This window comes from Pseudorca crassidens, chromosome 1, assembly GCF_039906515.1.
Source record: "Pseudorca crassidens isolate mPseCra1 chromosome 1, mPseCra1.hap1, whole genome shotgun sequence".
NCBI classification, from domain to species: Eukaryota; Metazoa; Chordata; class Mammalia; order Artiodactyla; family Delphinidae; genus Pseudorca; species Pseudorca crassidens.
In genome coordinates, this window is record NC_090296.1 from 143,414,172 (window position 1) to 143,430,031 (window position 15,860).

The 15,860-nt window shown below is 48.8% G+C and overlaps 2 protein-coding genes across 4 annotated transcripts in view; one reads left to right on the forward strand and one right to left on the reverse strand.

Annotated features, from left to right (window-relative positions):
- Window positions 1-10,454, forward strand: MRPS11 (mitochondrial ribosomal protein S11). 2 transcript variants are annotated; one of them, XM_067696298.1, is made up of 6 exons: window positions 3-339; window positions 472-600; window positions 5,639-5,737; window positions 7,840-7,969; window positions 9,220-9,285; window positions 10,051-10,454. In XM_067696298.1, the coding sequence occupies exons 1-6, from the start codon at window positions 275-277 to the stop codon at window positions 10,156-10,158; spliced, it is 597 nt and encodes a 198-aa protein (XP_067552399.1). In that variant the 5' UTR covers window positions 3-274; the 3' UTR covers window positions 10,159-10,454. The 2 variants fall into 2 exon arrangements, with proteins under 2 accessions (XP_067552405.1, XP_067552399.1); XM_067696304.1 differs by lacking the exon at window positions 9,220-9,285 and having other exon boundaries at window positions 1-339.
- The window catches only part of DET1 (DET1 partner of COP1 E3 ubiquitin ligase), a 60,204-nt gene continuing 46,938 nt past the window's right edge, over window positions 2,595-15,860 (reverse strand). Inside the window, exon 6 of one of the 2 annotated variants that reach the window (XM_067696238.1) lies at window positions 2,595-3,477. In XM_067696238.1, the coding sequence (XP_067552339.1) occupies window positions 3,441-3,477 (37 nt within the window). In that variant the 3' untranslated portion in view covers window positions 2,595-3,440. Of the gene's footprint in view, window positions 3,478-11,558; window positions 12,011-15,860 lie in introns of those variants that run through there. The other variant, XM_067696247.1, reaches the window with a different exon arrangement.

The window sequence follows — 15,860 nt, forward strand, 5'->3', positions numbered from 1 at the left end:
CTAGTAGAACGAACCATTCCAATATGGAGGGGTGGGCGAAGATCTCATGTTAGAAAACTAGGAAAAGGGGGGAGGATTCCCAGTTGCCACTCTCAACGATAGTTATTATGGAGCATTTAAGTAGTAATAAAAATCTTTAATGTACGTTATAAAAAGGAATCAGGTGACTTTTCCTCTGCACCCCCCCACAAGCGCTTGTGGTGCTGGCTCCGCTCCAGCCCCGCCAAGCTCCGCGGTCGCCGCGGACGGGAGCTGAGTGGGGTTAACTCAAGTCATGCAGGTTGTGAAAAACGCGGGGTTTTGGCTCTTGCGGTTATGGGCTTGGCCACCGACGACCAGGTAAGAATGATTATCCCCTCCGAGCCTACGGCCACCCGCGAGAATTCGCTCCTGCCCGTGTCCCATGAGACACCTGGACTCCAGTTAGGACTCGGTTAGGCCTGGACCTCACCGAGCTTTCCTTCTCCACAGGGTCGCCGTGGCCGGAGTGCCGGCCCCCACCATCCACACTAGCGCCCAGCAGATGCAAGACGCAGCGGCCAAGCCGGAAGTTGAGAAGGCGAAGGCTCCGGCGCCAGCTCCGAGGCGCAGCAGCTTCAGGTGAGGGCCACTTAGGTCCAGCCCTCGGGAGACTGGCACCACCCTCCAGAGTCAGAGAACCAGTGAATTCCCAACTCTTTGTCACTTGCCATCTGCGGGACCTTATGCAGATTAATCTTTGAGCCACAGCTTTTTCGTCTGAAAGTGGAGATAACGCCGGAAGAGGTTGTGAGGATCAAATGAGATGAGCTTTGGCACAAAATGAATGCTCATGAACGTTTGATGAATGAATGAGTGAACGTCGAAGTTGTATAGTAAATATCACTTTTGTTTCTCTCTGGGATCACGTCAGACTAACAACCTTCCCTGGGTCTTGGACACAAAAGCGGGCGGGGATGGGTGGCTACACTAGGGTGTATGTTATTATGCACTTTTTTGAGTTGGTGTATGGTCCAGGGTGGTTTCTGTGCTTAGCCCCAGCGACTTGGTAGCTTGCTTTCCACAGTGCCACTACCTCTTTGTGCTACTTATACTTCACTATATTTAACAAACCTTTTCTAAGAACCTGCTTGGTGCCAGGCACCGTGCTAGGTGCTGGGGATACAAATGCAGAAGATCATTCCTCCCCACAAGTAGTTCACAGTCTACCAGGGAAGACAGACATACAAATGTTTTCACCATAATCTGACCAGTGGTATATTGGAGGTAAGAGATGGTTGTTTTGAAGTATGAAAGAGTGAGTGTCTGACTCCAGAGGAAATCAGGCAAGAGTGCCAAGAAAATAATGTGAAGCTAAGAACTGAATTGAATGGGAGTTCAGCTGGAAAAGATGAAAAGTCGTTTTAGGCAAACTAACAGTCTGTGTGATGCATGCATTGTGAAAGAATGCAGTGTATTCAGGTGTATGTGTGATGGCAGATGAGGCCAGCAGGGTGAGAAGGAATCCAAATGCTGAGGGTCTTATCTGTAACACTGGGGCTTTTACGCAGTCCCCACTGTAGGCAGTGGGGAGCTGCCAAAGGAATTTAAGCCAAGATTCTTTTATAGTCACTCAGCAATGTCAGGCACTGTTCAAGGTGTTGGGTACGCATCGGTGACCAAACACACAAAAGTCCCTGCCCCCGTAGAAATTAAATTCGAGTGGATAGGGGACAGTATATAGAAAACAAGAAAAACAAATACGACAAATTGTAGGAGTGTGTCCAGTGTTTGAGAGCAGCAGCAAGAAGGCCAACGTGGAGTGATGAGTAAAAACAGGACGTGGGGGCAAGAGGGCAAAGGGTGCAGCAGGCACGCAGGGCTACATCCTGTCGGCCTTGTTGGCCATCGTGAGGACTTCAGCTTATTCTCTGAGTGAAGTGGGAAGTCACTGGAGAATTCTGAACAGAGGATTGACATGATCGTGCTTACATCTTAAAGGGTCCCTTTGGCCACTGTGTTGATGTTGAACTGTAGGGAAGCGAGGGTGGAAGATGGGAGAAGTCTCCTAAGCAGCCAAAAAACTACTGAAGTAATCTAGGTAAGAAATGATGCTGGCCTGGACCAGAGTAGCAGCTGTGGAGGTAGTATAAATGGTCAGACTGATACATTTAGAAGATGACCAACAGGGTTTGTTAATGTAAGACGTAAGAAAAGGAGAGGACTGAAGGAGCACTCTAAAATTTTTGGCCTAAAGAGCTGGAAAGATAGAGTTGTCATTAAGACAGGGGAGACTGCAGGAGCTTGGATTTGGGTGGTTAAGTTTGAGATGCTTCGCTAACATCCAAGTGGAGGTACAATATTGACTATTAGAAATGGAGTTCAGGGCTTCCCTGGTGGCACAGTGGTTGAGAGTCCGCCTGCCGATGCAGGGGACACAGGTTCGTGCCCCAGTCCGGCAGGATCCCACATGCTGTGGAGCGGCTGGGCCCGTGAGCCATGGCCGCTGAGCCTGCGTGTCCGGAGCCTGTGCTCCGCAACGGAAGAGGCCACAACAGTGAGAGGCCAATGTACCGCAAAAAAAAAAAAAAAAAAAGAATGAAAGAAATGGAGTTCAGGGGACAGATCTGGGCTAGAGGTATACATTTGGAAGACTCATCATATAGATGATTTTGGGGTGTTTTTTTTTTGCCATGAGGCTTATGGGATTTTAGTTCCCCGACCAGGGATCAAACCCAGGGCCCCCTGGCAGTGAGAGCACCAAGTCCTAACCACTGGACCACCAGGGAAGTCCCTAGATGATATTTAAAACCATAAGATACAAGATCAAGAGAGAAAGGATAAACAAAGAGAAGAAGAGGTCCAAGGACAGCACCCTGGAGCCTCTGGCATTTAGAGGTTTGGGAGATGAGGAAAAATCAGCAAAAGAAAAAGAAGAAATCTCCAGAGAAGTACTAAGAAAACCTGGAGGGTTTTGTGGGTTTTTTTTTAATGTGGTTGAAGGGCAGAGAGATTAGCTATATCAAATGCTACTGATATGATAGGTCCATAGACTGACGACAGAATTGCTCATTGGACTTAACATTGTGAGTTGGTCGGTGACCTTGACTAGAGCATTTTCGGTGGAGGTATGAGGGGCTAAGGTCTCAGTGGCGTGGGTTCAAGGAGAATAGAAGACAGGAAGAAACAGCAGGTATGGTCATTTCTTTGAGCGGGAATATAGAAATGGGCAGGTGCTAAAGGAGGCTTTAGGATCAAGAGGTTTTTGTTTGTTTTTAGGTTGGGGAAATGACCACATGTTTTGCTGATGGGAATGATGCAGTAGAGAGGGGAAAGAATGAGGATGCCGGACTGCTGTCCTTGAGGGGCTAACACACAAGTGGAGCATCATAAGAGGAGAGAAGGCAGAGATTGTGGGCACAGATGTTTGGTAGTGGGAGCTGGAAGAACTTCTGATTGCTTCTATTTCTCTGTGAAGGTCATCAGCGGGCAGTGAGGAAGCAGGAAGGAGTTGGAGGTCTGAGGGGACAAAAGAAGGTACAAAATAGTCATCCAGGACAGTGAAAGGGTAATTGAACTGTGGATGCGCTGTATGATTGCCAGCAATGAGGGCCCACTGGATGTTAGAAGTCATTAAAGTAAAGCAGCGGTTCTCAGCCTGGGGCGGCTGTGCCTCCAAGGGGACTTTTAGTGATGTTTGAAGACATTTTTGGTTGTCACAACTTGAGGAACAATGTCTAGTTGGGTAGAGGCCAGGGATGTTGCTAAATACCCCACAGTGTGCAGGACAGCCCCCCTTCAGAAAATTCTCTTGCCCAAAATGTCAGTAGTACTGAGGTCAAGAAACTGTGTTAGAGAGAGAGAGAGACAGTAGGTACTACTGCACTACTGTGTATTTTTCTCTACCCAACTGTGCAGGCTATTTTCAATCCTCGTCAGCCATTTGCAAGAGATGCCGTGTGTGCGGGCCTGGTTTGAGGATGGGTATGAAGAGGCAGCAGAACAGCGGCAGAAAGCTTTGTCTTTCCTGTTTCTGGGCAGCCTTGGGGTGAACCACTTGTTCGTTTGTACATTGGACCTGGGAGGCTTAAAAGCTTGATCTTGTCTGTGCCTTCAGTTAAATGGTTCAAGCTCCAAATCCTTCCTAGTTCAAAAATCTTGCCCTATATAAAAGGCATTATGCTGGTATGTTCAGACTTTAGAAGGCTTAAGTTTTTGACCCACAAGTCAATAGGGGAAATTATCAATGGGGAAATGATAATGTTTTAAATATTAATGTCATCTCAGAGCCTTGTCCACATTCCACCTCAGTGTAGGCTGATAAGCTGGCAACCTGCTGAGATGCTAAATCATCTCTGAGATCAGGCCAAGCAGGAAAGAATACACTTGTAACTCTTGAATACCACTGTGTTACTGTTTTGTTTTTTTTAAATCTCTCTAGGGAAGCCAGTCAGGAGGATAATGCTCAGCTAACAGTGCATTCTCTAAATCAGAACCCGTTGTAGTTCAGGTGGCTGAGGGGATACAAACACTGATCTGATCTGTACGTGTAAGCAGGGTGCAGCAGCAGGTTTGCTCGAGTCTAGAATTAAAAAAAGCGCAGGTGGTGAGCAGAGCTCTGGACCAAGGTAGAGCCCCTTGACCCAAGGCCTGGCTTCCCTTGTTAACCCTGTTCCCCTATTTGTACTCAGTTTCTCCACGTGAAAATGAAGTCCTGACCGAGAGACAGCCAGAGGACAGATCGGACTGAGATAGAGAGGGGTCTTGAACTCAACATGATGTCTAGGCCAGTGTGCTAAACCCTGAGTTCACATTCTGACTCACTTGGGCTACTTCAGAAATGGATTCTCAGGCCCCATCCAGAAGTCTGGGGTGGAATGTAAGCATCAGAATCACGTGATCCTGCTGTTCAGCCAGCATGACAACCGCTGGTCTAGGATAGGGGTTGGCAAGTGGGCCCCTACCTAGATCTGGCCAGTTTCCTGTTTCTTATTGGACAGTAGTCACACCTATTAACTTACTGTTGTCTGTAGCTGTTTTTGCACCACAGTGGCAAAGTTGAATAGTTGCAACAGAAACTTTACGGCCAGCAAAACCTAAAATATTTACTATCTGGCCCTTTACAGAAAAAGTTTGCTGACTTCTATTCCAGGGATTTTTTTTTAATAATAATGATTTTTATAAGTATTATTAAGATAATTTTGTCTTTTTTTATTAAGATAATTTTGTCTTAGCAATATGATATGAAAAATCATATTGTTTGTACAAACAATAATATAGTCAAGATATCTGTGGTTGATAAAACAAGAAATAGAGATTCGACTTTACTTTTTTTAATGCAGAAAGAGTAGCTTATAGAGGACTGGAGAGTGATGTGATTACACTAGAAGGAACAGGGGAGGATGGGGAGCATGGATTAAATTCTCTTTCCTCCCAGCAGAAAGTCACTAGCTGTGTTTAGAGTCAGCAACTCAGGAAATGGCTGCTGAAGCACCGTGTTCACAGATGTGGCAGCAGCGCCAGAAGGGTTGGGGGCAGTGACCTCAGGAGCAGGTTGAGGCAGAGAGCTGCTGTTTCTTATTATGAGTTTGTACTGTTGGCTTTTTTTAAACCTTGTAATTTTTTTTTAATTAAAAAAAAATCAAGACAACTTTACCTAAAATTTTTCTTCTAATTGCAGCATTTACCCTCCAATTCCAGGACAAGAGAGTTCTCTGAGGTGGGCAGGAAAGAAATTTGAGGAGATCCCAATCGCACACATCAAAGCATCGTACAACAAGTAAGCAGGGAAGGGAGCACCTGGTAGGGCTAGAGTGGGCTTCTTTCCCCTTCAGAGGGAGCGGACAAGTCAGGCTGCCACGTTCTGCACGCAGATGCTGATGCAGAGGTTCCCCCAGGCTCCCTCCTGGTTTGGGGAGACCACCTCTCTCTTTATATAGTTTATTCAGATTTCATGAAAATGTGAACTAGGTTAGGCATATCCCATTCATAAGATTTCATTGCTGTCCTTGGGAATTGTATTTCCTGGTTCTGCTCAAGAGTTGGGGAAGAGTATATTTTAGGGCCAGAAAGTCCCTCTGTGAAAGTATTTGTTAAGTGTTAGTACTGGGGATGGGTGATTAATAAATGAGAGAAATTATTTCAGAATATATGATTTCCTAACTAAGCAAAATGGAAACCACCAAATAAGGGTCGCTTTAAAGTACTCGCTTTGGGCCACCGTGCACCGACCTCTGCCTTTGTAGGGCTGCACAAGGTTGGAAGACTAGCGTTCTGTGTGGCTTTCAGACAGTGCTGGGTAAGTTCCCAACTGTGTGTTGGCAACAGAAACCTTGCTGACATCAGTAACATCTTTGCACACCAGCCCCCACTTGGAGATGGGATTGGTATTTGGTCAGCAGTCGCCTATGAAGCAATTTAGAGAACAATACAAGAGACTGTTGGTAGTCAGGGCTAGAGGGTGAGCACAGGCGAGGTGCCATAGGATGCATTTCAGCTTTCATCTGGTAAGCTCAGAATGAGAGCCCCTGGATTTTCCTCTCTTCTCAGGTTGCTAAGGACATAGGTAAGCTCTCTTTGTTCGTTTGCTTTTTTAAGGGTCTGTGGCCCACTCTGTAGATTTCTATTGAGGTTGTCTCAGGGACAAGCCATTCTCTTGTCTATTTCTACTCTGTTCAGTGTAGAAAACCCAAGAAGCCGTGGTAGGGAAATGGCAGCCGTAGCCAGGCCAACAGCTGGTGGCCTGAGCCCAGGGCCAGCTCCAGCAGGTCTCCCCATAACCACTCTCTACTTCCCTCTGTGGTGAGTTCTCAGGGAGCTCTTCAGACCAGGAAACTGGGCAGTGATCAAGAGGGAAATGGAAAGCATATCTAAGGATTTCTTGAAGTTATTCTTAATTTTAATTTAACTTGTTAAAGAGTCCTTATCTTTTAGAGATATATACTGAAATATTTACAGATGAAATGATGGGTCTAAGATTTGCTTCAAAATAATCCATTAGTTAGGGGATAGAGGGGTGTAGAAACAGGGTTTATAGGTGAAACCAAATTGGATATGAGTTAGTAATTGTTGAAGCTGAATGGTGAATCCATGGGAGTTCAGACATTATTCTATCCACTTTTGTGTATATTTGAAACTTTACCAATGAAAAGTCATTAAAAATTACCTGATGTGAAAATCTAATTTCTTAGGAAAAAAAAAAGAAGAAGCCAGAAAGGACGCTGAATCTAATTAAACACTGGCTACAGGGAAGATACTAGGAGGAAAATATGCCACCTTTCCTCTGGATGACACTTAGCACCCTCAGATTATGGAGCTTCTGTTAGTCAGCTCAGGCCACTATAACAAAATACCACAAACTGGGTGGCTTAAACGGCATTTATTTCTCACAGTTCTGAGGCTGGAAGTCAGAGATCAGTGTGCCAGCAGGATCGGGTTCTAGTGACAGCTCTTCCAAGTTGCAGATGGCTGGCTTCTTGTTGTGTCCTCACATGCTGGAAGAGGCAAGGGAGCTCTCTGGGGTCCCTTTTATAAGGCACTAATCCAGTTTATAAGGGCTTCACCCTCATGACCTAATCATCTCCCAATGGCCCCACCCCCCAATACCTTCACATTAGGGGTTAGAATTTCAACATGAATTTAGGGGGCAGAGCCCAAACCTTCCATGCATAACGGCTCTCTTTAGATTATATGACTTGTCAGTTTTTAATGAGGTTTAGGGGTTGATTCTGACCTTTCCTGGCACCTCCTACAGGATAAGCTCAGACTGAAAGCAGCTAACGGTCTTTTTCTTTCACACTCGGGCTTGTCTGGGCATGGGTTAGCGCTCTCTTACTCCCTTGAAGAGCCATTATATTCTGTACACCTCCCCTCCTTTCCCAGCACACAGATCCAGGTAGTCTCTGCTGCTCACCAGCCCCTTGCCCGCGCTTCCTGTGGCACAGAGGGGTTTCAGAATGCCAAGAAGGGCACAGGCATTGCAGCGCAAACAGCGGGCATAGCTGCCGCGGCGGTAAGTGTGTGTTCTTTCCGGCTCCCTCTGTGCTGGGCTCCACTTTTTGCATGGCTGATCACTGGCAGGAAAATTGTCCTTGAGGTGGCTCTTCAGAAGCAAGAGTATTGGCCAACTCTTGTTGGCTACCCTAACATGGGGGGTGGTTTGAAGAGGTGTGTGAAAACGCTTCTCTTTTCTCTTTCTCTCAACTTCAGTAGAAGTGAAACACTCGGTTCATTCTAGAAGAGGCAGGAGCCAGGTGCTGAAGGCTCACCAAAGCCTCCTGGGTTTAAAGACCAGTGCGGTGGGTGGGGTGTGGTTGTGGTAATGGTCCATCTGGAGAAGGTGTGGCATGTGAGGACTCTCCTGCAGTATCAGAGGGAGCGTGAACTGTTGCAGACCTTTCTAGAAGCAAGGTGGCAGTGAACTGCAGTTGGTGTATTTATTCAGTATCTACTGTACGCCAGACACTTTACATTCATTATCTTGAATCCTCAGAATACCCTTGGTATTACCCATGTTTTTAAGAGTCATTTGGGATTCAGAGTGTGTGGCTTGCTCAGAGCCATGCAGCCAGTCCAGTTCTCTGAACTGACCCTGCCAGGTCTGGGACCAGAGCCTGGGCACTGTCTGCTACAACACAGGGCTCACTGCCAAACCGGGAGTATCTCTGGAAGGAAAACCTTGACCTTCAGACAAAGCTCGATGCCCCAAAATACTGATTGCTATGTATCAGTGATCATCAAAACACACTAAATGGCCACCAGTGGGCAGGTTTATACACTTAAAATAAATATGTCAGTGTTAACGGTGGCTTCTGCATGGTGGATTGAGTGACCTGTGTGTTTTCCAGATTTTCTGCAGTAAACTGCCTTTATAAACAAGAAAGAAAATTTTAACTGTAACTAAAGATTAAAATGATAAGATAACACTTTCTAAGAGGGTACTGAGGCTTAGCCTTGGAGTCCAGGGCACCTTATGTTCTGAAATTCTGCCTTTATCCACCTGGGAAAAATCTGAGCAATATTTAGAAGTCTCCACTAGGTGGCAGTGCTGTCCTGGGCGGAAAGAGATCCCAGCTGACTGCTGGTGTCTGTCCTGCACCTCAGCCATCTGCTCTTTGCTTCCTTCCCTGTCTTCTGCCTGTTTACATGTGTGGGTGCTTGTTCCATGGAGCTCATAACCCTGTTGCTCCAGGTGGCAGTAGCAAGGGGTTTGGATGTCGCACTTCTCTCTCAGAGCACTAACCACTTGCTGCTCCTCTCCAGAAAGCTACGGGGAAGGGTGTGACCCACGTCCGAGTTGTGGTTAAAGGCCTGGGGCCAGGGCGCTTGGTAAGTGACCTCGCTTCTTCGCAGCCCAGCATGTGTGCTTGCTTCTTCAGTTAGTGAGAGAAACGGGAGTGAGAGCAGAGGAGGGAGAGTGGACCCTGTAGTGGATTCTCCTAACGGCTTGAAGTTTCTTTCCATTGCCTCTAATCTCCTAAGCTTCTCAAAGCAAGCCCTGATCACTTAGTTTCAATTCATCAGACACTTACAGAGTGCCTGCTGTGTGCCAGGCACTGGGAACAGAAAGGTGGCCCCTGGGGGACTGTCACAAATGGGTCCCTCAGTACAGACTAGTGAGTGCAGTGGTAAAGCTTGTGCCCAGGGTGCTGGGAGCCTGTTGGGTGTGATCAGGAAAGTGTCCCCAAAGAGGTGACATCTCTACTGATTTTTTGAGAATGACGAGGGACTAACCAGGTATGCGTATGGGATTGGGGGAGGGGGGATCATTCCAGGCAGAGGAAACTACAAAAGCATAATGCTTAAGATGCGTTGAGATTTACAACAGTCTTTGTTCTTAGACTGTAAAGTGCAAGGTGGGATGTGGCAGGTGGGATTGGAGATGTGGGCGACGTTGAGGGCTTGGTGAAGGGGTTGGTAGGGAGAGCTCTGTGAGAGCATCAGGTTGGGACTGTAGATATCAGAGCCAGTGAGCTTTCTCATCCCTACGCTGCGCCCCCCTCACCCCCTACCGGTTCCTCTCCGAGCCCTGTCTGGACACACTGGGGCATCGTTTCTGGGACTGTGCCATCCTGCTATTCCTTCTCTTTCCAGTCTGCCATCAAGGGACTGACCATGGGGGGCCTGGAAGTGATCTCAATCACAGACAACACCCCCATCCCGCACAACGGCTGCCGCCCCAGGAAGGCTCGGAGGCTGTGAGGGGCAGGAAACCTGCACCTGAACCTGACCTCAAGTCCCACCTCCAGCTGGACGTCATGGAAAGCACACTGTCAGAGCTCTCTCCAGGGAGGGCTTGTTAGAGACCCTTCAGACAGTAAGGGAGAGCTCTGCCTCTTTATGGGATGGCCTTTGCTTGTTTCTTCGACTGGAGACCAGTATGCCCAGAAGTGCCTCTCCTGGACAGGAAGGGAGCTACAGGAGCAGCTGTGGCCCAGACGCCAACCAGTAAATGCTGCAGCTGCTCTGAAAAAATAAAAATATCTCCACCATCTGTAGTAATTTGTGGGTTTTTTGCTTCCAGCATTGCAAACAGTAACCCCCCACTTCCTCCTGAAAACGAGATTGTGAATTGAGGTGAGACCCTCAATGGAAGGATTAAGATGTAAATGTGGGCCGCTAAGTACCAGGCACCTTCCTCTTTGGTTTCACATGTTTCCTTTTTAGCCCCTTAACTAAGGGTTCCAGAGCTCATTAGCAACTTTTCTTACTAACTTGTAATTTGGCCCCAAATTGAGAGCTTTGTGCCTCCTACCTCTGGAGTATTCTGATAGCAGGTTTCACTGTTAGCAGGCGTGTCTAAAGTTAGTTAGCCCTAACAGTACGGGAGAGTGGTCCTGGAACCATCAGAGATTCCCCACAGTCAAGGCTGCGATACACACTCCGTGGGCGTCAGCAACCCCAACACCCCAGACTGCATGACCCTAAAGGAGGGAGGGTAGAGTGGTATAAAACAGGGTTCTCTAGAAATTAGGGGAGGTGGAGGGATGGGCGAGAGCAGAGCCCAAATTGAGACGTGCAGGAAAGCGAGTCCAGGTGGTGCTGACACAGCAGGCTCCCAGGCAGCACTGACTGCTCAGTCGGGACTCTGGGGTCCCTGGATGCCACACAGAAGCCAAAGGTGGGGCCTCTGGGGACCCAGCAGGAGAGACCCCCCTCTTCCTTGGACAGAGGACCAAGGGTGAGAGCATTACCAGGAGATGAAAAGGTGCATGTCTGTCGGAGGGGAGTCTGCAGGAAGGGCCTGCCGACCACCGAGGGGCTCCACGCCTGCACAGCCAGCCAAGCATTGCGATTTGCCTGAACCCCGTGTAGTAAATGCACAAATGCCCTCTTATGTAGGGAAGCCGCTGCATTACAAAGGTTAGAGAAGGGGAAAGGACCAAGACCTGAATGTGAATTTAGAAGGAAAATGTCTCTCTACTGCCTTCTCTTCCATCCTTAGCAGGACCTATGAAGGTTAACTTGTGACCAATGACTAAAGGAACCCAACTGGAGGCTTCTTGTGTCGAAACCACCGACGGAAGGAGTTACACTTTAAAACTATATATAAACACGTTGTGTAAAAAACATGGGGCTCGTGAGAAACCACTCTGTGATGTGATATGGTTTGGCCTTTATTCGGGTGGACAGAGGGCCTGGAGCAATTAGTTTAACAGAGCAAGAAACAGGCGGTTCAAAAGAGAAGCTTAAAGAAAGTCCTTTAGAGAGGCGTGGGCAGGGTCAGAGGATAAAGAGGCTGCAGCACTCAAGGACCAGCAGGAGCCGGGGAGGGACAGGCCCCCAGAACCTGGCGGCGCTCTAGTCACAGGGATGCGGCCTCTGCCAAAGCCGTGGCCCGCAGAGGGAGAGGACAGAAACACACTGATGGCTCCAGCCTCTGGCTACCTGACATGCCCAGTGGCTGAGCCCAACAAGAACCAGAGCAGGGGAGCAGGGTGGTGCCGTCCCTGGAGGGCCAGCCTCGCAGGCAGCAGAACGGATCTGGAGGGGCACGTGGAGAAGAGGAAGCACAAGCGGTCTCCATCATTCCAGAAGTGAAATCTTCCATACGCTGTGGTTTTAGAAAGAGTTATTTTATTCCCAAGAGAGCATCGAAAAGGAAGGTACTGCCTGAGAGGGCCTACAAGTAGACAGGACACAGGGGACCCTAAAGGATCAATGGTCTTAGGGCCAGAAATGGAAGCCTGGCACCACCGCCGGGAGCCAGGTGGGGGGAGCACCGTCGACAGGGCGTCCAGGGGGAACGCACACAGCTTTGCTGTTGGGAGCCTCAGTGCCCTGCTGCGTCCAGGCTCTAAGAGGCCAGTGAACTTGTGCTCTCTTAGGTTCTATCACCTCTTAATCGTGGGGTCTTGGCCTCAGAGACCGGCCCCTCCTCAGGGGAGGACCTTCACTGACCACTTAAGGCAGTTATCGTTCTTCTAAATGCCAGGCTGCCCTTTCCCCTGCTGCCACAAGCCCTTCTCTGAAGCCAGCCTCTCGGTCCTGAGACACAGGTGACCGTGTGCTTGCACTTCCCCCTGGCAGAGAAGATGCAGAGCCTGGCACTGGGTCCTGAGTATTTGCACAAGCAGAGTGTTGGCATCAACTTGTGTGACAACACACTTCCTTGTTTCCTGGCAGCAGGGCCTTGCGTTATTGCTATGAGTACATCAAAGCACAAAGCTGGTGGCCCAGGACTAGCTGCATAAGGAAAGCGTCTCCTCCCCTCTCCCCTCTCTTCTCTCGTCTGCAGGCAAAAAGGCAAATATAATTTCTCTCCTTTCAGCATAGATGCAATGTTTTCCCTTCTTTTGGCCATCACCCGACACCAAGCTGTACCTTCACCACCAAAATAAACCTGTTTAACAGTAGAGTACCTGGATGCTGGCAGAATATAACTCAGCAGTTTAGGAGAAACCATTTTGCAATCGCCTCTGCCTGCAACCTGACTCTCATATGTCCATTTTTTTAAATGCATATTAAATTAAAAGGCATTTAATGCATATATGCCTTCCCCCGGACTCCTTTATTCTTTCTTTCTAGTCATTTTTTCCTACCCTGGATAGACACATTGCTTTTTAAATCTGAGTATTATCAGCCCACAGTGATGGAGTGGTCACTACCAAAGCAGAAAAGTCTATTCAACCAAAGTGAACAAACATGGGTTATTGCACAAACACAGGCTGAGCACAGGGAGAACAGATATGGCACTGTCATTCCTGTCCTGGAGCTCACAGACCAAGAAAGTGGGACAGGCACATGGCTGAATTAGTCAGAAGGAAGTTCCATACGAGGCATGAATGTTATTGGTGTTTGAGTGAAAGGATGATCCCCTCAGTTCATCCCAGCAGGATCACCAGGATTGGAAACTGGCAAAGCAGCATTGCCCCAGGTTACCGGATATGGCTTAGTTGGTGTGGTGGGTCATGATAGGAAGACGAATGGGGGTAAAATCTTACCAAAGGATTGGGAGAAAAGGAAGGAGGCAAAAAACGTGTGGCCACACAAGATGTGATGGAGAAAGTGAGGTGGGCGTGTAGAAGGCTGCAGTCAAGCTCATTTGCAGGCGATGAAGGTAGGTGTGTAGGCATCTAAAATAGAGTAGAAAGAGTCACTGAGGTTTAAGTCAAGAAACTATGAGATGTGGACAAAGAAAGCTGTCAATCTTGATGCTGAAATCCCAAAGTGGACATCAGGGCAGGGGACAGAAAAGTCTGGGAGAATCAAAGTCCCGAAACAACACAGAGCGGCCAGAGTACAGGAAGCAGTATATGGGTTTAGGAAGAGGGGAGTAACAGCACGAACTTCAAAAGAGAAGGACTGTTGGGAGGAGGTAGCAGAACGATGTCCCAGAAGGGAGATGAGGCACTGGCCACATGCTGACCCGCATCCCTGGGCACTGGGGTGAGATGTGCAGAGTTGGGGAGGAATGGGGAGGAGTGTGGTGATGAGAGACTGTCTCTTCTCAGTGGAATCAAGCTCTGGGGACCACAGAAGAAGGAGCGGGGTGATGAGAGTCCTGGAGAAGAATGCAGGCTGTGGGCTGGGTTGCGGGTGTCCGGCGTGGTGACTTTGCAGATGCTGAGAGGATGTGGAGAGAGATGAGGCCGGGGAGGGCCTGGAGGGGGCAAGGACAGGGACCTGCCATGGCTGTGGTCTGGACTGGAACCTGTGTCCAGTGTCTGCTCTGCTTCTAAGCTGCTTTCATAAAGAATACAGATGGCCGGAAGCCATGAAAAGATGACCCTTCTTACAAGTAATCAAGGAAATGGGAATTAAAATGCATGACCATGGGCTTCCCTGGTGGCGCAGTGGTTGGGAGTCGCCTGCCAATGCAGGGGACACGGGTTCGTGCCCCGGTCCGGGAAGATCCCACGTGCCGCGGAGTGGCTGGGCCCGTGAGCCATGGCCGCTGAGCCTGTGCGTCCGGAGCCTGTGCTCCACAACGGGAGAGGCTGCAACAGTGAGAGGCCCGCGTACCGCAAAAAAAAAAAGAAAGAAAAAAAAGCGCATGACCATCACTCCCTAAATGATGCTAATCCAAGCCACAGTGGGGATGAGCTCTCCCAGGAAAAAAGCAGAGAATGAGGAAAATAAGACGACCCAGTGTTAAATACTGCAAGGAGGGCAAGGCTGCAAAGAGGCAGGGATGCAGCAATCAGAGAGACAGCAGGTGTGGCGTCTCAGAAGCCAAAGGGCCGAGCACTTCAGAAGAAGGGAACAGTTTGGGTGCACGGTGCGGCTGAGAGGCCAGCTGGCAGGTCAAGCAAGGTGAGGACTGGGCAATGGCCATGGATTTGGCAATGTGGAGGTCCCCGTTCACCGAAGGGAAGGAGGATGGAAGAGAGTCAGGATGCCTAGTCTTCCGTAGAGGCTGTGTCATGGCAACAGGGGTGGATGAGGAGACGGGCTGTCTCCCTTGAGACATGGCAGCTGTGAGTCGGGGTGTGGAGGACCCTGGACCTGAAGGAGGGGGGAGGGAAGAGGCCTCAGCAAGGCAGCCGGAGGCCAGGCCTCAGGGGGAGACAGCCAGAGTGGGGCTCCAGTGACAGGCGGGAAAAGCAGCGTCCAACTCCAGCAACGTGGCATTGACAACGGAAACAGAACGTCCTTGCAGTTGGTACACGGGGAACCTTTCTTTCTTTTTTTCCCAATATTCCATAAATTGTTCTGAAATAAAAGTGCTCTCAAATGTAAATAGCTATAGCCTCTTCAGAGGGAGATCTGGCAATATCGTTCACCACTTGCGATGTACAGACCTTCACAGTTCCCTTCTAGGAATTTCCCACATGGAGCAGCGCTGTCCCTGCTCATGGACGTGCCCTGGAGCTGCACGGTCAGCACAGCAGCCACCAGCCCCGTGGGACTCTCCAGCACTTGCGATGTGGCGAGCAGGACCATGACTGAGGAATTGGCAGTTCAGTTTTATCTAGTTCAAATTCACTGAAATGTAAGTACAGCATGTGGCTGGTGGCTACTGTATCGGACAGCGCAGCGGAGATAGGCTCTCATGGGGGTGGGAGTAGGCAGAGGTATATACTCACTGAAGCACGGCGAGTAACGGAAGAAGATTGGAACCTAAATGTCCATCAACAGGGCGCTAGCCAAGGAAATTACAGCCCATCCGGATAATGGAATGTTAGCCCTGAAACAAGCCAAGATGTTTTGCTAAGTGAAAAACGGGGGTTGGGGGGCGGGACAGGCAAGACAGTGCAGAGTACAGTCATGAACTGCTGTAGAAAAGGACAGGATATGTGTACATAAATGTGGATGCACTGACTATCTGGAAAGACATACCCCAAATGGGAGCATTCCCTCCAGGGAGAGAAACTCAGTGACTGGGTAACAGGCAGAAAGAAGATTTTTTACCTTTTCCACCTTCAGAAGAGGGTGCCATGTACAGCTGACCCTTGAACAAC

What these genes read in the sequence shown, in the direction of transcription:
- MRPS11 (XM_067696298.1), top strand. Translation starts at nt 275, where the DNA reads ATGCAGGTTGTGAAAAACGCGGGGTTTTGGCTCTTGCGGTTATGGGCT. An exon ending in ATCAAAGCATCGTACAACAA is followed by an intron (nt 5,738 to 7,839) that starts GTAAGCAGGGAA and finishes CTCCTTTCCCAG; the next exon opens with CACACAGATCCAGGTAGTCT. An exon ending in GCCTGGGGCCAGGGCGCTTG is followed by an intron (nt 9,286 to 10,050) that starts GTAAGTGACCTC and finishes TTCTCTTTCCAG; the next exon opens with TCTGCCATCAAGGGACTGAC.